At 46.9% G+C, this 21133-nt stretch overlaps 2 protein-coding genes across 5 annotated transcripts in view; both read right to left on the reverse strand.

Moving 5' to 3' along the window:
* Positions 1-36: 36 nt before the first annotated feature.
* On the reverse strand, positions 37-4979 carry setd6 (SET domain containing 6, protein lysine methyltransferase). Its single transcript, XM_048973629.1, has 9 exons — positions 4333-4979; positions 3423-3518; positions 3116-3260; positions 2600-2741; positions 1773-1967; positions 1260-1383; positions 973-1153; positions 679-821; positions 37-413 (listed from the first exon to the last, which is right to left on the reverse strand). Exons 1-9 carry the CDS (start codon positions 4357-4359, stop codon positions 93-95), a joined length of 1374 nt encoding a protein of 457 aa, XP_048829586.1. The 5' UTR covers positions 4360-4979; the 3' UTR covers positions 37-92.
* Positions 4980-5116: 137 nt separating this feature from the next.
* The window catches only part of LOC125706791 (cytochrome P450 2D3-like), a 41192-nt gene continuing 25175 nt past the window's right edge, over positions 5117-21133 (reverse strand). The window contains exons 1-9 of one of the 4 annotated variants that reach the window (XM_048973625.1): positions 9415-9611; positions 8402-8564; positions 8160-8312; positions 7776-7936; positions 7499-7672; positions 6786-6924; positions 6476-6663; positions 5838-5979; positions 5117-5694 (exon numbers count right to left, since the gene is read on the reverse strand). In XM_048973625.1, the coding sequence (XP_048829582.1) occupies positions 5501-5694; positions 5838-5979; positions 6476-6663; positions 6786-6924; positions 7499-7672; positions 7776-7936; positions 8160-8312; positions 8402-8564; positions 9415-9576 (1476 nt within the window). In that variant the 5' untranslated portion in view covers positions 9577-9611 and the 3' untranslated portion in view covers positions 5117-5500. Of the gene's footprint in view, positions 5695-5837; positions 5980-6475; positions 6734-6785; positions 6925-7498; positions 7673-7775; positions 7937-8159; positions 8313-8401; positions 8565-9414; positions 9612-18980; positions 20798-21133 lie in introns of those variants that run through there. The other 3 variants (XM_048973626.1, XM_048973624.1, XM_048973623.1) reach the window with 3 other exon arrangements.

Below are 21133 nucleotides of genomic sequence, written 5' to 3' on the forward strand. Positions count from 1 at the left end.
CTGATGGTGCTGTTAACTTTAGCAGAACTTCATGTGTGGTTGTTTCAGATGAGGTTTAATCTCTCATGAAGGTTATGACATAAAGCAGAAGTTCAGGTCTGTGTCATTTGCAGAAGCTGGTGCAGGATCACCTTCTGTCCATAGCGCACCTGTAGCGCACACTTCTGCCTGCAGCTCAGTTGGCCGTAAGCCCTCTCATCGTCCATGACCGCTTTGTCAGCCTCCAGGTCCCCAGCAAACGAGTCTAAGGTGATGCGAGTGGCACCATAGAGCAGCTGCTTCCAGGCGGGCTTGAGTTTGGAGATACCCTCTGCGGAGAACGCCTGCACCATCTTTTCTTGCTCGTCTTCTATCTCCTCCCAGGCCTCGTTCGCTCTGAGCTCTTCAAACTCCTCAGCGGACAGGCAAAGGATCTAGGCGTGAATGAAGCCTTTTCTTAATTGACTTCATTGAGAAGACTGGTGTTTATATAGCTGTAATAAGTGGGCTGGGTGAGGAGGAGTATCATGGCAAACCACCCTACCATCTGCAAATGTAGTGTATGGAATGTGTCTAGGTACTTGAGGTATTATTAGACCTTTGCTGCTTGATAATCTGATCTCCACCCATCACTTGAACCACTAGAGAATTCCTTCACCCTTCTGAATTACACGTTTGAAAACCAGCAGACTTCCATACCTTCAGCGTAGCATAGAGCTCCGTGTCAGTGAGTGAGACCGTTTTACTGAAGATGAACACGCCCTTGTCTCCCACCATCTCCATCTCGCACAGGAGCTCCCACTTCTCCACCAGTAAGCGCTTTTCAGATTCACTCTGGCTCCCTGTGGTTCCCAGAGATGAAAACATGATACCACCGTACCAACGGTCCTGAATATGACCATAACACAACTTAAGTACGACCACAGAAAATGAGGTTAGACTCTCGCATTCACACGTGACCAGTCAACTGCAACAATTCATTGGTCAGCTCACCTTGCAGAGCTGCCTTGTAGACACTGGTCATCTGTATGTCTGCTGTGTCATTTGTGTTGCTGGGATATGGCTCAATGAATCCATACATATGCAGGAGTTGCCAGTTGGCCATCTGTCCATAGGTGTTGAAAATCTCCTCTCCTGCCCTGATGCAGCGCAATGACACCATCCTCAAGGCCTCCTAAAAAGGTAGGACCATCATCTCCAACTTATCCAATTTAGTCCTGACTTTGGACCAACACAAAAAAAACAACACAGATTTATTCTTAACGGGTCATATGTCTCACAGGTGTGTATTCCAGGTTGGTGTTGTAGTTGGATATATGGTTCAGCATGTCAGCCATTGGGACCATCATGGGAGGGTTAGGATCAGCTTCATCATCTTCGTCGTCCTCCACAGGCTCCTGAAAACTGCAGGGACGCTGTGATTTGATACGGTTACCTAAAGCACTGCGTGAGCCTCACAGCAGTGCTTTTCCATCAATGATCACTTTTCCATCACGAAATCACTGTAAGGGATCACAGGTACAAATAAACCCCGAAAATAAAAATAAAAAGACAAATCTGTAACCCTGAGAAAATAAAGGTACGTGACTCATTAGAATTTGCCAATAACTTCCCCAGCACTGGTTATAGCTGAGAAGCCCACCCTTGACACCAATGAAAAGCAATAATTATCTTTTAAAATGAAGATGTAATGTGAAACTGATCACTGACCTGTCTGAAAGTGATCATTTCTGCTTGTAGAGGTTTGTTTTGTGATTTTGATGAATGTACCATTTTCCTACCGACCCTCTCACCTGTAGGCCATGACAAAAGCCACCAGGCTCTTGTAGAGCTCAAAACTGTGCGTCTCTGGATTCCAAAGATCAGGGTGCGAGCGGATGAAGGGCAGGACGATGTCGGCATACTCATTCTGGATGTTGGCGAGGTCGGTGTCCACCGCCTCTGGAACCCCTGTTCCCTGAAGCAGGCTGTCCCTCTCAGCCTTTGACCTTTACCGGGAAACACAGCATCACAAATAACAAAACAATCAACGGGCAAATATTATATTTCATTACTCTACCATGAGAAGCATGAAACATTGGAAGGATACTAGAAAATCTGAAAGTCGGGAGTCGGGTACGCCTGCTTATTGATGCAAACAGCCAAACTCCTACAGTCAGCAAATCACTTTACAGCAACTAAATGCATACAGCGTGCAAAGGGTCAATAAATCCAGGTGGTGTGTGTATAAGCCTTAGAATGGCGGAGATGAAGGACCTAAGCGATTCTGAATGTGTGATAGGTGGTGAAAGACGTGATGGTTCCAGCATCCCAGAAATCCTGGGATTTTCGTACACTACAGAACAGTGTAATGAACACAAAACATCAAGAAAACGAGAGAATCGTGAGCCTGTCAATAAGAGGTCGGAGGAGATTGCCCACATTTGCTAAAAGCCATAAATGCAAAATTAACAGCTCAGCCCACAAAAGTGTGCAGAATGGCATTTCTGCGCATACTCCATCTACCCCTGAAGTCGTTCGGTGGACCCACTCTTGCCTACAAGCTTATTGAGTGGCCACTGCCTGCGTAGGATTACATTGGCATATTTACTATATATAGGTATACCTAAACAATGCTTACCAGAACATGGGATGGTCCAGCATCTTAAAATCAGACCAAAGAGCTAGGTATGATCTCCAGTGGGACTCGGGGGTTGTATACTCCAACATCAGAGCCAGTAGGAGGGGCACCCAACCAGAACTGCTTTCCAGGGAGTCTTTACCTGAAGCAAGTTGTAAACAGAGTCAGTGTGATGGCAGATATCCATTCTCATTCATCATGGTTTCATCTATCCGTGCTCCAACCGCTGATCCTGGTCAGTGTTGTTGAGGGAGGCCACAGCACAGAGGACAAGGAAGGGGTACATCCAGTACAGGATGCCAGTCCAACACAGGGCACCTACGTTACGTGCACACATGTCAAATATCCTAACTCTATGTCTCTAAAAGAAACCAGAGTACCTGAAGGAACACAGGCAGAACAGGGGGCAAGGGGCTACCTACTGAACCACAGTGTCACCCCATCGCTGTGTCATCCAAAATAAAACATGGATTAACATTTCAGTGTGTGCTGACTGTCATCACCTCTCCACCTTACCTTCCTCTAACACATTTCTGACTTTCGTGGTGCTCTGAGACAAAACAGCTCTCCTGGGAATGAGGAAGAGGGTCTCTCCTTCCTCGATGTCATCCTTCGCCAGCATGCCATACTCAGCCACAGTGCCTTCCTTACTTAAATAGACCTGGGTGCAGGAAAATCCAGAACATGTGATCAAGTCCAAAGCCAACATCAGTAGCCTGATTAACATGGAGAATCAGTGCTAATCCATAATAAAGTTGTTCTCAAAAACTAACACTTACTGTGTAATTAGTAATGTGTGTACATCGTTTTCTAAAAATCTTACCTTATCGCTCAGGGTTAGCCCCACTGTTTCACACCAGGAGAGGAAGTTCCTCAGTGGTAGATCTACAGAATTATCTATAGTCTGGCTGCTATCTCTCTGCAACACAAAATATTAGTTTTATTTAATATAAATTCACCAAATTAGGTCTGAAACGTGATCTTAGGGCAAGATTATACTGCCTTGAGTTTGGCCTAAAATTCATCCTTTGTATGCGTACATTTGAAGGGGGAGATCGAAAGACATTTGGACCATGGACGTCGTTACATGCGATTACTATAGTCCCGACTATTTTCGCCCAGATGCCAATATTTTCTTAAGAAAAAAAATTAAACCCCAGGTTTTATCAGGGATTTTATCAATAGCTAGAAGCGCCCCTGATTTGGACTGAACTTATTTTTACTGCAAATTACCTGTCTTAATCCTGACGTTTTCTATATAATTTTAGTTTTATTGCCACGATACGTAGTTCTTTTGGGTCCCTAATAATCTGGATATTTTATGGGTACTGTTTTCCACTGATAAGCGTATTAAAGCAGGTAGTTAAATCAGACGGTTAATCCATCTATCATTTTTTCATATGTGCTTATCTAATGGAGCGTCAGTGTCCTAAACTACACATTTGTACAAGAAAATCGAGTACTAAATCAACGCGAGTAATCAAGTTAAATCGAAAAGGCAACCAATTCACTGTCCCGCTTAAATATATCAGGCATATTACAGAATTGACAATACGTTTATTCATAATGGTTAAACTAGAAAACGATTAAGGTACAGATTAGACAAATCATATACATTTCAGCTGCCTCAGAAAATTTTAAGTTCGTTGATTAGCCAGCCACCGCAGTGAAACGGTCGTAAAGCGGGGTTGTTTTTGCATGTACTAATATGTAAACAAAAGTCATTTTCAAACCTTCAGTCTTTTTGCATCGGATGCCATATTCCATAAAGGAACATTACATCAATATTAGATAATCTGAATTTGTTCACAAAAGTCACTTTCACAAACCACGTGGCTCGTACGCGTGTTATATCTGCGCCATTCAGCCTGTATGGAAAAAGGACCAGTGTCCCTCGTTGATGACGCAATATACAGTTAGTGATTTCTCGATTCATATGTGTTTCTAGTGGTAAATATTTTGTAACGTTTTCTAACTACAGGCGGTAGGTTTCGTGTAAGAGCTACTTTTATGGCGCTGTTATTGCCGCAAAATTATTTGCACATGTGTATGGAGAGTGTGATTTCAATCCGTGTGTGCATAATCAGATTTGTAAATGTGTAAAAGAATTTGTAAATGAGTACTGAGATTTGCAGCTGTGTATAGGAATCTGTAAATGTGTAAAAGAATCCGTGTGAGTAACCAGCTTCGTATGCGTATTTCGTATTGCAATATGTTTTGACTAACATAACCATTATCTGGACTATTGAAGACGCATTCTTACCAACACGGTTTAATTTTGCTTTCAGACATATAGGCCTAATTCAGCATATTAGATAAAGCAATTTACAAATTGAAATGTTGACAAATTTGGAGTTTCAGTGGTTATGATTAAAAGTCGAAATGTTATCATTTGGCATCCAATATAATGCAGTACAGTTTGAACTGTGTGCCCTTGGATAAAACGTATTAGCGTAGATGTATCTTAGTACTGAAAGGCTTTTTTAACATGTACATTTGTACCGCGATGATACGGAATTAAAATGCATGTTTTTTAATGCATATTTTTATGCTGTCTCAACACAGGTATTTTGCCGTGTCCAGAGAGTAAAAAAAACACCGTGTGGAGTCGTATAGATAGGGGAAAAATCAGAGTGGGGAGATATTCTGTATCACGTTTTATACCCTGACGGCGTTCCACACTCATAAGCTTGGGACTGCGACAGCCTTAAGACCTCAAAACCTGCATAGACAGACAAATTCCCACACGCATTTAAAGATTTGCCATGGCAGTTCGTAACTCATTGTTATTCTGAAATACAACATTTAAGTTTTAGTCTATTCTTCTAAATGTAAACACGATTTGTTGAATACAGCACACGTTTTATTGTGATGAGTCAGTCAATGGCTTCCATGACGTCTTCAACCTGTCTTGTCTCCCTTGAGCCTGACCCCCAGTTTGTAGGGTTTTGGTGACAGCGTCCCACCCCACACAGGGCTGAGGTCTGGCACCCCGGCATCCTCAGGCCAAACAAACTGGTAACGGCGTAGCAGAGTCACCAAAAAGAGGAACAGCTCCATGCGGGCCAGGCTTTCCCCCAGGCAAACACGAGGCCCTGTCAAAAAATCATACACACCTCCATTAGGCCAGGAACCTGAAGCATTTCTGGGTATAAAACCATCACGGTTTTCTGGATGAACACATCACTGTTGAACTACATACTTCACCTGAATTCAGGGCATTATTAAAAATTCTTACCCACGGAGAAGGGCATGAAGGCGTCAGGCTTCACGAACTCGCCCTGCTCATTCAGGAAGTTGGCGGGATTAAAGTCGTGGGGGAACTTCCAGTGGCCCTCGTCATGCAGGACAGTGGAAAGGTTCTGAATAATGAGGGTCCCCTGCAGCAGGTCCAGAAGATGAGAGACAGGGTGAATGCAGAGGACAAGGTGTTTCGGTTAATTCTATCAAAGGCAGATGTAGATGGATGAACTTTATTAATCCCAGAGGAGGAATGAAGGTTCAAAAAGCAGTCAAAGATAATCGACAAATCAATATGGGCTATGTTTGCCAATACGGGCTATGTTTCCCAATACGGGCTATGTTTCCCACTACGGGCTATGTTTCCCACTATGGGCTATGTTTCCCAATACGGGCTATGTTTCCCACTATGGGCTATGTTTCCCACTATGGGCTATGTTTCCCACTATGGGCTATGTTTCCCAATATGGGCTATGTTTCCCACTATGGGCTATGTTTCCCAATACGAGCTATGTTTCAGCACCATGGTTCCAGCTATGTTAGTTGCTAATGTTGTTGCTGGTGACTCTCCTAGTTGATAACAACAGTGCTGTTGGGAAATGTGCCCATGGATTGTTAATGTGCATGGAGCCTCACCTTAGGGATGTTGTAGCCCATAAGCTGGGTGTCTTTGGTAGTAGAATGAAAGACACTGAGGGGAACCATGTTGGAGAGACGCTGAGCTTCGTGGATCGTAGCCTGTATGTAGGGCATCTTGTGTCTGTCCTCATAAGACACAGTGGTTTTTTCCCCAAGTACAGTATCAATCTCCTGCTGACAGCTTGCTGGTAAATACAAGCAGACATACAGGTGTGCAACAGGAGTGACACCAAATCTCTCTCTTATTTCTTGAATCTGTCATGACACAAATAAAGAGGTATTAGGAAATTCACATCTGCTTATTTACCCTGAACGTCTGGGTTGGTCATAAGGTAGAGCAAAGCAAACAGCATAGTGTTGGAGGTTGTGTCTGTCCCAGCGATGTAGATGTCCAGAATGTAGAGTATTAATTGTTCTTCAGAGAAAGGAGAGCCATTGTCACCTCTCTGAGAAGAGAAAAAAAGTGCCTTGGAAAAATCAGAATTAAGCGAGTCCGTATTGTTTGTGTTTTTGACTGATTACTTCGGAGGTCTTGATCTTTAGCCTTGTTGAGCTAAACATTAAGGAACTTATTCTCTCCATGAATGAAAGTGCAGTTCATTAGGAGAGAGGGACTGTGCCGGTAAAAGGCTTTGCTGGGGGGTTGTATGTGGGTGACAGCAATATGGTTCTAATTGAAATCTTACGTGAACCTGTGCTATCATACCTGCAAAAGACCCGGCTCAAGCACTACGAATGGGTGATATTCTAAGGAACTTTAAAAAAGTGGCATCTGATAAATTACTCTTAAGATTAGTTATTGTTGACACATGAGAACACAACAAAATGTCTCCTCTGCATTTATCACATATCTCCCATTGTCACATAGCAGGGGGCAGCTAATTCAGTGCCCTCCGAGCAGTGCATGGGGGCGGTACCTTGTTCAAGGAACTTCGGTCAGGGATTTGCAGTCTTTCAATTACAACAGCATGTCCCCACCACTACCATAAGTGCCAACCACTAATGAACTAATCTGAGAACCTTTTCGATTTCATCCAAATAGCAGTCAATTAAATCCCGTGGCTCTCCAGGCTCACGCGTGCTTTTGTGTTGAGTGATCATGTCTGCAGCCATCTTCTTCAACACAGCAGTGTTCTGAAAAGCCTTTTGGAAAGGCAGTGGGACGCTGCGGACCAGGGGCAGAGCATCGTAGATCTGTGGTTGAAACAGTGAAATTGAAAAGGTGATTTGTATGAAAGATTCATGTGTTAAACAGGCAAATTGAGCTATTGAGAATGAGGTAATTCTATATGGTTACCATAGCCCATGGTCCATTGAAAATTTTGGTATTCTCTGTGAACATACGAATAATATCCTGAAGATATTTGTCGTCATGATCATATCGAATTCCAAAAATGATGGAACAGATTATGTTGGAAGCAGCTTTGTGGAATAGAGTCTGTGGGCTCATGGACCGTCCTGCCAAAGACAACAACGTGATTTACTGATTCTTCATTTTGTGCCGTTCACAGATCACGTGGCATGTTCTGTGTACATTACATGATTCACTGCTGGGCCCAAGGATGGCTTTACAGATTAACATACCTTGTCACAGATCAAATGTAGTGATCAGAACAAATTACTTTGCAAGTTGACGAGTTTATATGAATTTGCTGGTAGGCATGAAAAAGATCATACTCACCAACACTTCTGTCCAAACATGTAATAACATATGAAATCTCATCCAGGATCCTGTCTTCCATTGACTTTTTCCCCAGACCAAAGTTCCTGAGGGTCATGAGGGCAAAACGTCTGTGTTCCCTCCAGCTGGGACCATAGTCAGCCAGTATGACACCTACAAAAATGAACTAATGTTATTATCAGCAGTCACTAGAAGCGGAGTGGAGTGTCCTTTTCTGAAATTCGGCTGGCCATGCCTGTTACCTTTTCCCTCGGTGACGTGACTGAGCAGAACATCTTGGGGTCTGCCTGCGAAATCCACAGACTTGGTGACCATTGCTTCTTTCATTGCCTGCAGGCCATTGATTACCACAGCAGGCCTTCCTCCAAAATATAAAGAAAACACCTTCCCATATTGCGTTGATAGCTGGACAAAGAGACAAACATATATTATCTTCAGGAAACCATGTAATGGAAATTCCCCCTTGAATAACTGTACCATCTCAGTGATCCTAGACACCCCCTTAGCAGGAGGCCTAGAAATCAAACACACAACCTTCCAAATATGGGGATAGAGTTACACGCCTACCGCTAACTCACAGGGCAATTTAGAATCCCAAACCCATCGGCATTGGATTCCAATGGCTGGAAACAAATGAAATGAGGATAACGGAATAAAATAAAATAAAAAATATTTGTACAAGGGGCCGGCATGGTGGTGCAGTGGTTAGTACTGTTGCCTGACACCTCTGGGACCCGGGTTCGAGTCTTCGCTTGGGTCACATATGTGTGGAGTTTGTATGTTCTCCCCATGTTGTCGTGGGGTTTCCTCCAGGTACTCCGGTTTCCCCCCACAGTCCAAAAACATTCTGAAGCTAATTAGACTTGCTAAATTGCCCGTAGGTGTGCGTGTGAGAGTGAATGGTGTATGAGTGTGCCCTGCGATGGGTTGGTCCCCCATCCAGGGTTGTTCCCTGCCCCGTGCCCATTGCTTCCAGGATAGGCTCCAGACCCCCCGCGACCCAGTAGGATAAGCGGTTTGGAAAATGGATGGATGGATGGATATTTGTACAATAGTATGCAAACGTTTGGATACCCCTGTTAAATATGCCAATTGTATTTAAAAGAACCTCTGCAGGTTAATAACGAAAATATAGTATATTTCTAAACATTTTAATATGCGATTAAACCAGTATAACTTTATATTCTGAGCAGTATAATTAAAAGTTAACATGCATATTAGTTGCACATTAGCTAAGAATGCCTCTCAACTCTACCTTCTTCAGGTCCTCCATGGGATTATCCAAGGTTAACTGCAGCAGATTCCCAAAGACTGGTATAGGCTGTGGACCTGGGGGGAAGTTTTTGGGCCTCAGAGGTCTATAGAGGAAGAAGAGCAGGAAGAATCCGATCCAAAGCAGGAGCAGCGTGCCGAACATGGTGACTGTTACCCGACTGCTCTCTGCAGCCTAATGAAAGACTGAGTCATTCTCTCCTCCCACTGCCCTTTGTATCATGAGTGAAAACCCACTGTTATCTTTTGCTAGTCAGGTCATTGATGTCAGTCCTGCTCCGTGTTCCCGAGTGTGGTCTCCCCAAACGAATCCCTCGTTCCCCCGAATTCCTGGACTTCTGTGCCTGCTTCCCCATTCCGTACCTGCTGTCAGACCCTCTTGCACAGGAAAACCAGGATCCAGGTATACAAGCAAGTTTCGGGTTTATTGGAGAACCAAGAAACACGGTGATAAGAGGAGCAGGCAGAAATCGTCGTCGAAGGGGAAGCGCTGAGGTTAAACGCCAGGGAATCTGTCCTACACTGATAGACGGGACAGGCACACATGGGGATGAGGGAACGGGACGTGCCGGTCTCGGTGGAGAAGGCAGGTCAGATACGGGAGTGGGTCTGGTGTGGGAAAGGAAGGCACGTAAGGCGAACACATAAGGCAAACGGAGTAGGGCTGGGATATCGGGGAGACGAGAGACAAGTAATTGCTCGGTACGGCTTGTAAACATTCGGCTCAATACTTCAGACTGGGCTGTGGCAAGTTGGATTCTTTTGAACCCTCTCTAATTGGTGGCAACGTATTACACCTGGCAGCTCCCGCCTGTGTAGGCTTGATGGCCAACCCCATTCGTCCGGTGTCCTCTGCCTGCGTGGGCGTGACAGTACCCCCCCGACGGCCGCCTCCTGGAGACCGACGGTGCTTGTGGGGATGACCCCACGGTCGGGGAGCGGGTTGGGAGGGGTTGAAGGTTGAGCTTGGTGGAAGGTTGGTACCCTAAGACACACTGGAATGGAGAAAGGTGAGTGATTGAACTCACCCGGGCGTTGAGGGCGTACTCCGCCCATACTAAGTGGGAAGCCCACTTGGAGGGGTTGGTCCTGCTCAGCATCCGGAGAGCCTTGGATACCTCCTGATTGGTCCACTTGGCCAGGCCGTTCGATTGAGGATGATATGCTGAGGACAGACTCAGGGAGATGTTGAGCTTGTGATAGATCTCTTTGAACACTCGGGAACTGATTTGGGGACCCTGATCGGAGACTATGTCCTCCAGCAGCCCGTAATATCAGAATAGATGTTTTATGAGGATCTCAGCCAATTCAGTTGCGGAGGGGAGCTTAGGAAGTGGCACTAAGCGGCACATCTTCGAGAACCGGTCTACCACCGTGAGAATCGTGGTCTTACCCTCAGAGCGAGGTAGATCCGTGATGAAGTCCATCGCTAGATGGGACCAGGGTCTGGAGGGGATCGGGAGAGGTTGTAGGAGACCCGCTGGTGCTTGAGAGGACGACTTGTGTGCATTCGGGACAGGACTCCACGTAGCGTTGTAATTGTTCCCTCCATCCTGGCCACCAGTAGCGACTGGAAACCAGGTGCTGTGTGGCGGCGACCCCCGGGTGTCCGGTTCCTCGGTGGGAGTGAACCCACTGGAGCAGGGCGCTGCGAAACTTATGGGCAACGAATCTGGCATCGGGGGGACAGCCAGTAGGAGGATTCCTCCCCTCGGTCTCCTGCTGAATACTCTTGTCTAGGTTCCAGGTAATGGTGGCAGCGAAGCACGATGGGTCAAGTATGGGATCGATCTGACTCACGCTGGTAGGAGGGTCGAACTGCCTGGAGAGGGCATCGGCCTTGATGTTCCAGTTTCCTGGAAGGTAACGGACTTTGAAAACAAAGGGGGCAAACCATTGTGCCCGGCGGGCTTGTCGAGCAGAAAGGCGCTTTGCGGATTGGAGGTACTCCAGTTTCCGATGGTATGTTAGCACCATAAAGGGATAACGAGCTCCCTCCAACCAATGCCTCCACTCTAAAGCTAAACGGATGGCCAGCAACTCTCTCTCTCCTACCAGGTAGTTGCGTTCGGCCTCTGTTAACTTTTGGGAATAGTAAGCGCAGGGGTGTCTTCTCCCAGACTGAGGATCCTGCTGAAGCAAGACAGCTCCTACCCCAGCCTCGGAAGCGTCATCTTCAACTTCGAAGGGAAGGTCGGGTCGGGGTTGTGCGAGGACGGGAGCCGAGCAGAAATCCCTCTTCAGTCTAGCAAAGGTGACTTCGGCTTCCGGGGACCAGGGTAGTCTTGTTGGGGCTCCTCGAGTGAGAGAAGTGAGTGGGGCCGCCACCTGGTTGAAATGACGGATGAAACGGCGGTAGAAATGAGCAAACCCCAGGAACTGTTGATGTTCCTTGAGCATCCTGGGTCTCGGCCATTCCTGGATAGCTGCGACCTTCTACTCCATCGCCACGAACCCGTGTCGAATCACGTAGCCGAGGAACTGGACCTGGGTTTGATGAAACTCACACTTACTCCTCTTGGCGAATAGCTGATGATCTCAGAGTCTCTGCAGGACCTGGCGGACATGCTGGATGTGGGTTTGTATATTGGGAGAATAGATTAGAATATCGTCTATGTAGACGATCACGAACCGATGAATCATATCACTGAACACATTGTTCATGAAAGCCTGGAAGATTGACGGGCTATTCGCTAAACCATAAGGCATAACAAGATATTCGTATTGCCCCCTGCTGGTTATGAATGATGTTTTCCACTCATCCCCCTCTCTAATCCGAACCAGGTTATAGGCACTCCGAATTTAGTGAACACCCGTGCTTCGCGAAGTTGTTCCAGGGAAGAAGGGATAAGTGGTAAGGGCTCCCTTCTTCTAACGGAAATGGCATTCAAGGCACGATAGTCGATGCACGGTCGTAAACCTCCATCCTTTTTCTTCACAAAGAAGAATCCCGCGGTAATCGGCGAGGTGGAGGGACGGATTATCCCCTGTTTCAGGCTCTCCGTGATGTAGTCCTCCAGCGACGCCTCCTCCTGGAGGGAGACAGGGTACAGTCTCCCCTTGGGTAGAGTGGGACCGTCCAGGATCTCAATCGTGCAGTCACAATTCTGATGCGGGGGTAGTGAGAAGGCTCGAGCTCTGCTGAACACATCCCGGAAGTCATGGTACTCCTTTGGGGTCCGGATCCTCTGGCTCGGGGCTCTCTACTCTGGAGGCTCGACATGGTAGAGACATGCAGGAGGTCATACACTCTCTGGTCCACGCGGTTAGCTCACCGGTTCTCCAGTCTATCTGGGGGTTATGCTGTCGTAGCCAGGGGTAGCCTAGGATTAGAGGGTCCTTGGCATGTGGAAGGACGTATACCGCTATCTCCTCGACATGGAGGACTCCAACCTGGAGAGAGAAGGGGCAGGTGCGGAACTGGACTGTCCCCTCCTTAATTCTTTCTCCTGTGACTCCCAAAACTGAGATCAGTTGGGCGAGGGGTAGTTTCAGCTGACGGGCAAGGGTGAGATCAATGAAGTTCCCTGCCACCCCACTGTCTACGAGCGCCCGAATCACCACCTGGTTACCCTGAGAACCCAAAATCAATGGAACGGTTAACTGTTGGGGAGTAGAATTAGCTTGCGATGAGCCACCTACCAGGAGTGTTTCCTCCTCCCGGGGAGGTCTCACGGGGAAGGAGCGGATGGTGTGTCCCGCCTCCCCACAGTACAAGCAAAGACCTCCCTGGGTTCGTGTCCGACTTTCAGCTGCGGAGAGAGGAGACCGCCCCAACTGCATGGGTTCGGCGGTCTCAAGGGTGGGGCTCGGTGGGAGTCTGTGGGTCTCTGCTTGATGTCTACGGGTTCCAGAATCTCCAAATCGAAGACCAAGGTCCTCTCTCGGAAATGAGTAGATTGCTCCTCCCAGGTGAGGGGGCAGGGGGTGCTTTTCCATTGCACCAGGTACCAGACTGGTACCAGTGTTACACCAAATTCTTTCTTCATCAAATTTTGCAAGCCTAGAGGTGCCGCTTCACATGCTGTGGGAATGAACATGAGGTTCTCATTCACGTGTGCCTGCCCTCTACGCATTTTTCATAATGCAATTACTTTTACCTTTCTGAGGCATTACCATTGTGCTTTTTATTCTGTGATGTTATTTTTATTTTTTTCTGTTGTCTCAAGAGTTACTGGGGGAAAGAACCACATATTCTTGCAAAATAACAATTCGCAAAATACACAAGAGGCTACGTGAGTGGGCATTTCCGAGCTCCAAAACACATAGCTAGTCTGATTTTTTTACAGTGTATGTAAAGGTAAAATTTCAAAGAAATAAATGATAAAACACAACTATTACCAAATTGGTTGATGCAGCCAATTTTGTGATGCACCATATTATGTATTGTAGTGCATTATATTTACTGACAGAATTAAAAATCAGTTTGCCACGAGTGTCATGTAATGTGCTATCGTTTCATACTGGAACGTGAAGTGCTGCGTACCGTATTATACCATCCGATCCTGTATTATAAGGGGTAGATGGCAACCCTAATAAAGAATGCTGGATATAACGTGATGATAGTTTCTGAAGTGTGTAAAGACGGTGAATATATCTGTTTAAAGATCCACTCAACATATTTTTTGGCATAAACATGAATGGTGTATTGTTGCTTGTTGAAAAGACACACTCGGGTCAAAAAATCTGATGCCGCCTGTGTTAAATAGTCACCCCTTTGACAGCGCTGACCTGTACACTGCAGTTATGAAATCTTTCCAGAATCATAACTGCTATTTATGATAATCATGTACCTGAAGTGTTTTTGACTGACGAGTCCCTATTTTTTCCCTAGTTGTTTGGGGTCATAACACCTGATAGCTGCTATGAAATTTTGTAATCCCTCTATTGAATTTGATTGGTGCAACCGAGAGCCATTGAGAGAAAGAATTGCAACACTGATTGATCTGGCTGCAACGGAGTCACATGGTTCATGCATGCCTTCAATAGTTCCAAACAAATCAGTGTTGCCAACATAGCAACTTTGCTGCTAGATTTAGCAACTTTTCGACTACCCTGGCAACTTTTCAGCAACTTTTGAAAAGTGACCTAAACATTGAAATGCACACATTTGCCCCTCTGAAATGACATAAAATGTTATTTTCTCCGTGTACGTTTCTTGTGCAACACTAAACGTGTTGTTTCTGTGTCATTAGCATGGGCGTAGGCTTCATATTAACTTTGGGGGGGGGGCGAATATATCGGGGTCAGAGGTGTGACGTCATGTGGCCTTATACGGCGATTCTGTGGTCTCATTCTGTAGTCAATATCAGTTCATTTTTTCCATAAAATACTGCCGTCATAGTTATTATATATAAAGATAAATTTATCTTTCCTTTGTTACTGATATTCACCTTCACAGTATGAAAGTTTGAGTGCAATAATGTTCCACATCATGTATGCTGAATTTGCGGGAATAATTAAAATTATGCACAAATCGCGAGATTCTGCCACAAATGTCAGGCCCTGTACCGTGGAAACAAGACCTCACTTCAGGGTCCACTGTGATGCCCGTCACTCTCCTGCACCCTGTTTTCTCTCATAAACACATTCTAACTTTCCGGAAAGAATCACAACACACATAAAGTAGCGACTAGACAATCTTCTCCGAAAGACCCATAGAAGTAAATATAGGAGATTTACTGAATCTCTCCTTAGCAATAAATGAGACTTTCTGTCAGGGACATTTACTAAATGATTCTGAGTTCATCCATCCATCCATCATCTTCCGCTTAATCCGGGGTCGGGTCGCAGGGGCAGGAGTCTCAGCAGGGAGGCCCAGACTTCCCTCTCCCCGGCCACTTCATCCAGCTCCTCTGGGGGGATCCCAAGGCGTTTTCAGGCCAGCCGAGAGACATAGTCTCTCCAGCGTGTCCTGGGTCTTCCCCGGGGTCTCCTCCCAGTGGGACATGCCCGGAACACCTCACCAGGGAGGCGTCCAGGAGGCATCCTAATCAGATGCCCGAGCCACCGCATCTGGCTCCTCTCGATGCGGAGGAGCAGCGGCTCTACTCTGAGTCCCTCTCGAATGACTGAGCTACTCACCCTGTCTCTAAGGGAGAGCCCAGCCTCCCTGCGGAGGAAACTCATTTCGGCCGCTTGCACCCGTGATCTCGTTCTTTCGGTCACTACCCATAGCTCATAACCATAGGTGAGGGTAGGAACGTAGATCGACTGGTAAATCGAGAGCTTCGCCTTTTGGCTCAGCTCTCTCTTCACCATGACAGACCGATGCAGCGCCCGCATCACTGCTGACGCCGCACCGATCCGCCTGTCGACCTCCCGTTCCATTGTTCCCCCACTCGTGAACAAGACCCCGAGATACTTAAACTCCTCCACTTGGGGGAGGACCCCATCCCCAACCCGGAGAGAGCATTCTACCCTTTTCCGGCTGAGAACCATGGTCTCGGATTTGGAGGTGCTGATACTCATCCCAGCCGCTTCGCACTCGGCTGCGAACTGTCCCAGTGAGAGTCGAAGGTCACGGTCCTATGAGGCCAACAGAACCACATCATCTGCGAAAAGCAGAGACCTAATCCTGAGGTCACCGAACCGGACACCCTCAGCGCCCTGGCTGCGCCTAGAATTTCTGTCCATAAAAGCTATGAACAGAATCGGTGACAAAGGGCAGCCCTGACGGAGTCCAACCCTCACCGGAAAAGAGTCCGACTTATTGCCGCCCATGCGGACCAAACTCTGGCACCGGTCATACAGGGACCGAACCGCCCTTAAAAGGAAGCCCGGTGCCCCATACTCCCGGAGCACTCCCCACAGGACTCCCCGAGGGACACGGTCGAATGCCTTCTCCAAGTCCACAAAACACATGTAGACTGGTCGGGCAAACTCCCATGAGCCCTCCAAAACCCTGCTGAGAGTATAGAGCTGGTCCACTGTTCCACGGCCAGGGCGAAAACCACACTGCTCCTTCTGAATCCGAGGTTCGACAATCCGGTGGACCCCCGAATAGACCTTACCAGGGAGGCTGAGGAGTGTGATCCCCCTGTAGTTGGAGCACACCCTCCGGTCCCCCTTCTTAAAGAGGGGGACCACCACCCCGGTCTGCCAGTCCAGAGGCACTGCCCCCGATATCCACGTGATGCCGCAGATGCGTGTCAACCAGGACAGTGCCGCAACATCCACAGCCTTGAGGAACTCCGGGCGAATCTTATCCACCCCCGGGGCCCAGCCACTGAGCTTTTTAGCCACCTCAGCGACCTCCGCCCCAGAGATAGGCGAGTCCACCCCCAAGTCCCCACACTCTGCTTCCATATCGGAAGGCGTGTCGGTGGGATTGAGGAGGTCTTCGAAGTATTCCCTCCACCGACCCAGAACGTCCCGAGTTGAGGTCAGCAACGCACCATCACCACCAAAAACAGTGTTGATGTTGCACCGCTTTCCCCCCCTGAGCCGCCGGATGGTGGACCAGAACCTCCTCGAAGCCGTCCAGAAGTCGTTTTCCATGGCCTCGTCAAACTCCTCCCACACCCAAGTTTTTGCCTCAGCAATCGGCAAAGCCGCATCCCGCTTGGCCTGCTGGTAGCCGTCAGCTACATCTGGAGTCCCACAGGCCAAAAAGACCAGATAGGACTCCTTCTTCAGCTTGACGGCATCCCTCACCACCGGTGTCCACCAGCGGATTCGGGGATTGCTGCCGCGATAGGCACCGACCACCTTACGGCCGCAGCTCCGGTCAGCCGCCTCCACAATGGAATAGCCCACCGAATATATAGCCCATTCAGACTCAATGTCCCCCGCCTCCCCCGGGATATGGGAGAAGTTCTGCCGGAGGTAGGAGTTGAAACCGCCAGACGTTCCCAGGAGACCCTCACTATACGCTTGGGCCTGCCAGGCCTGGCCAGCTTCCTCCCCCACCAGCGGAGCCAACCCACCACCAGGTAGTAATCGGTTGACAGCTCCGCCCTTCTCCTCACCCGAGTGTCCAAGACATGTGGCCGCAAGTCCGACGACACGACTACAAAGTCGATCATCGCATTGCGGCCTAGGGTGTCCTGGTGCCAAGTGCCCATATAGACACCCTTATGTTTGAACATGGTGTTCATTATGGACAATCCATGACGAGCACAGAAGTCCAATAACAAAGCACCGCTCGGGTTCAGATCAGGGGTGCCATTCCTCCCAATCACGCCCCTCCAGGTTTCACTGTCATTGCCCACATGAGCATTGAAGTCCACCAGCAGAACAAGAGAGTCCCCAGGAGGAGCGCTTTCCGACACCCCTTCCAAGGACTCCAAAAATGGTGGGTATTCTGAACTGCTGTTTGGCGCATAAGCGCAAACAACAGTCAGGACCCGTCCCCCCACCCAAAAGAGTAGAAAGGGTCCAACCCCCCTCAAGGAGACTGGTTCCAGAGCCCAAGCCGTGCGTCGAAGTGAGTCCGACTATATCTAGCCGGAACTTCACAACCTCGCGCACCAGCTCAGGCTCCTTCCCCATCAGAGAGATGACATTCCATGTCCCGAGAGCTAGCTTCTGCAGCTAAGGATCGGACCGCCAAGGTCCCTGCCTTTGGCAACCGCCCAGCTTGCATCACACCGACCCCTATGGCCCCTCCCATGGGTGGTGAGCCCATTGGAGGGGGGACCCATGTGCCTTGTTCAGGCTGTGCCCGACCAGGCCCCATGAGTGTAGGCCTGGCCACCAGGTGCTCGCCCTTGAGCCCCACCCCCAGGCCTGGCTTCGGGGGGGGGCCCGGTGACCCGCGTCCGAGCAAGGGAAATCCATCCATCCATCCATTTTCCAAACCGCTTATCCTACTGGGTCGCGGGGGGTCCGGAGCCTATCCCAGAATCAATGGGTACGAGGCGGGGAACAACCCAGGATGGGGGGCCAGCCCATCGCAGGGCACATTCACACACCAGTCACTCACGCATGCACCCCTACGGGCAATTTAACAACTCCAATTAGCCTCAGCATGTTTTTGGACTGTGGGGGGAAACCGGAGTACCCGGAGGAAACCCCACGACGACATGGGGAGAACATGCAAACTCCACACACATGTGACCCAGGCGGAGACTCGAACCCGGGTCCCCGAGGTGTGAGGCAACAGTGCTAACCACTGCACCACCATGCCGCCCCGCAAGGGAAATCATGGGTCCAAAATCTTTTTCTTCTTAGCAGTCTTCTGAGCCGCACTTCTTCTGGTTCCTCACCCAGGCATAAAGCCCCAGACAACATAGCTCCTGAGATCACTGCAAACCCCTCCACCACGATAAGGTGTCAGCTCCAGCAGTCCACGAGTTCCTGCATGGTAACTGATTAACTTGGTGTTTTCCAAATAAGTGCCAGACCTGTCCCAGTTTTTTTGATCGGCTTCTTACTCATTTTTATGCCCTAACAGCAAACATGGTGGGATGAGCATCGTGACTGATACAAACACTGTATACCGCAGTGTTTTATGTTTTGCTAATTGTGCTATGCTGTTAAGCAGCTGTGGCTTGCACAATCAAATAATATTTATGAAACTTAATCAAAATGAGACACTTATTCCACTACTTTTATAGCCTTTTATTGATCAACTTGTAGTTATGATGCAAGATCTTCAATGAGTTAAGTTTACATACAAAGCCATGCTGTGTTTCTCTGCTCTATGATGATAAAACAAATCTAAACTAACAAATTCAGATATTTTTCATTAGAGACAGTTCATTTGAGTGATTAATTTCATTTTAGTGAAACACCAAAACAATACCACACAAATCCTGTCTAGTTTTCAGAGAGGGCACACTTAACATTTGCCCGAATTTCAGCTCAACATTTTTTTTCCATCCAGATCTGCATTATTTTCTCATTGAGATTTTGTATCGATGACAGGTGAGTTGAACCACTCCATAAGGTCTTCTTCAGCACATCTCAAAGATTTTCAGTGGGGTTAAGGTCAAGACTCTGCGGTGGCAAATTCATGTGTGAAAATGATTCCACATGTTCCCTAAACCACTCTTTGACAATTCGAGCCAGATGAATCTTGGCATTATCGTCCTGGAATATGCCCATGCCAACAGGGAAGAAAAAATCCATTGATGGGATAACCTGGCCTATCAGGATATTCAGTTGCTCAGCTGATTTCACTTTATTGCTGCATAATTTTGCTGAGCTGTAATAATGATCCAATCATTGGCTCTTAAGTACTTGCTGATTTTAATTCAAATGGTGACAATTTTGTTGGCTGGGCAGTGTATATAGTAATGTCAATTTGGTATGTGGAGTGGCAACCTAATCAGTGCAACAGTGTTTTATTTATTTCATTGGCAAAACGCCTCAAAAGGGTCCAATGATCAAAATCCATTATCATTCTTTTTCCACAAAACAATCTAAACTGAGCAAACATTCCAAAAAACTTCCACTAGATAATGTTTCATTCACACCTCGCACTTTAGGGACAAAGAGTAGGATTGGGGGTAACAAGGGGAAAAATATAGGTCAATATGGACAAACAAACAAGTTTATTTCAGTGATATTCTAAGTAATTCAAACTGGAGGAGACGAAATAATGCAGATACTTTACGGACAGATACTTTACGTTTTGGCAAATAAATTACCACAAAATAATTAAAAACTATTTTCACCATGAATTTGTTAGCAAATTCATTTCTGTCTAGTGGTTAATGCTGTTTGGTAACGTTTTCTAACCATAGGTGGTAAGTTTAACAACAGGGCTACTGTAGAATTTAGTTGCTAATGCTGCGTTCAGTGAGATTTGAGATTAAACAGAAATGTGACGTTTCTTTCAGAAAAGTAACATGAGCATCTAATGCAGTTCATTTCAAATTTGAAATGTGTAATATAATATTAAAGACTGACCTAATAGTTTTCTGCAGAAATCTTCTGTTATCAAGACTTTATAAAGAAGATAGTGCTTGACGAATCTGTGAAGTCAATGGATTGTTACTTAAACAACTGCCTGACGTTAATTTAACAATTTTTCTTATTAAATCCATTTGCAACTTTTTTTCGAGCTACAAAATAATTTTCTCGTGATTATTGTTGTTAGATGTTGACAAACCAATTGTTCTTCTGAAATACAACATTTAGGACATAGGACACTGATACCTATAAAGATCTCTGTTTATTTCATATAGCTTTTGACTTTCTTTTGAATAGAGTTTTATTCTACTCTGCTCATTTTATCTTTCTTTTAAATCTAAACACAAAGATTTGTCGAATATAACACACTAGTTTTATTGTGATGAGTCAGGCTTGGTATGTAGTCAATGGCTTCCATGACGTCTTCAACCTGTCTTGTCTCCCCTGAGCCTGACCCCCAGTTTGTAGGGTTTTGGTGACAGCGTCGCACCCCAGACAGGGCTGAGGTCTGGCACCCCGGCATCCTCAGGCCAAACAAACTGGTAACGGCGTAACAGAGTCACCAAAAGGAGGAACAGCTCCATGCGGGCCAGGCTTTCCCCCAGGCAAACACGAGGACCTGTCAAAAAAATCATGCACACCTCCATTAGGCCAGGAACCTGAAGCATTTCTGGGTATAAAACCATCACGGTTTTCTGGATGAACACATCACTGTTGAACTACATACTTCACCTGAATTCAGGGCATTATTAAAAATTCTTACCCACGGAGAAGGGCATGAAGGCGTCAGGCTTCACGAACTCGCCCTGCTCATTCAGGAAGTTGGCGGGATTAAAGTCATG

This window comes from Brienomyrus brachyistius, chromosome 13 (assembly GCF_023856365.1).
Source record: "Brienomyrus brachyistius isolate T26 chromosome 13, BBRACH_0.4, whole genome shotgun sequence".
NCBI lineage: Eukaryota > Metazoa > Chordata > Actinopteri > Osteoglossiformes > Mormyridae > Brienomyrus > Brienomyrus brachyistius.

Coding starts and splice junctions, on each gene's coding strand:
- setd6 (XM_048973629.1), bottom strand. CDS start 4,359: ATGGCATCCGATGCAAAAAGACTGAAG. Junction 3,261..3,422: donor GGCTAACCCTGAGCGATAAG/GTAAGATTTTTA, acceptor TCCTGCACCCAG/GTCTATTTAAGTAAGGAAGG. Junction 1,384..1,772: donor GCTTTTGTCATGGCCTACAG/GTGAGAGGGTCG, acceptor GCGTCCCTGCAG/TTTTCAGGAGCCTGTGGAGG.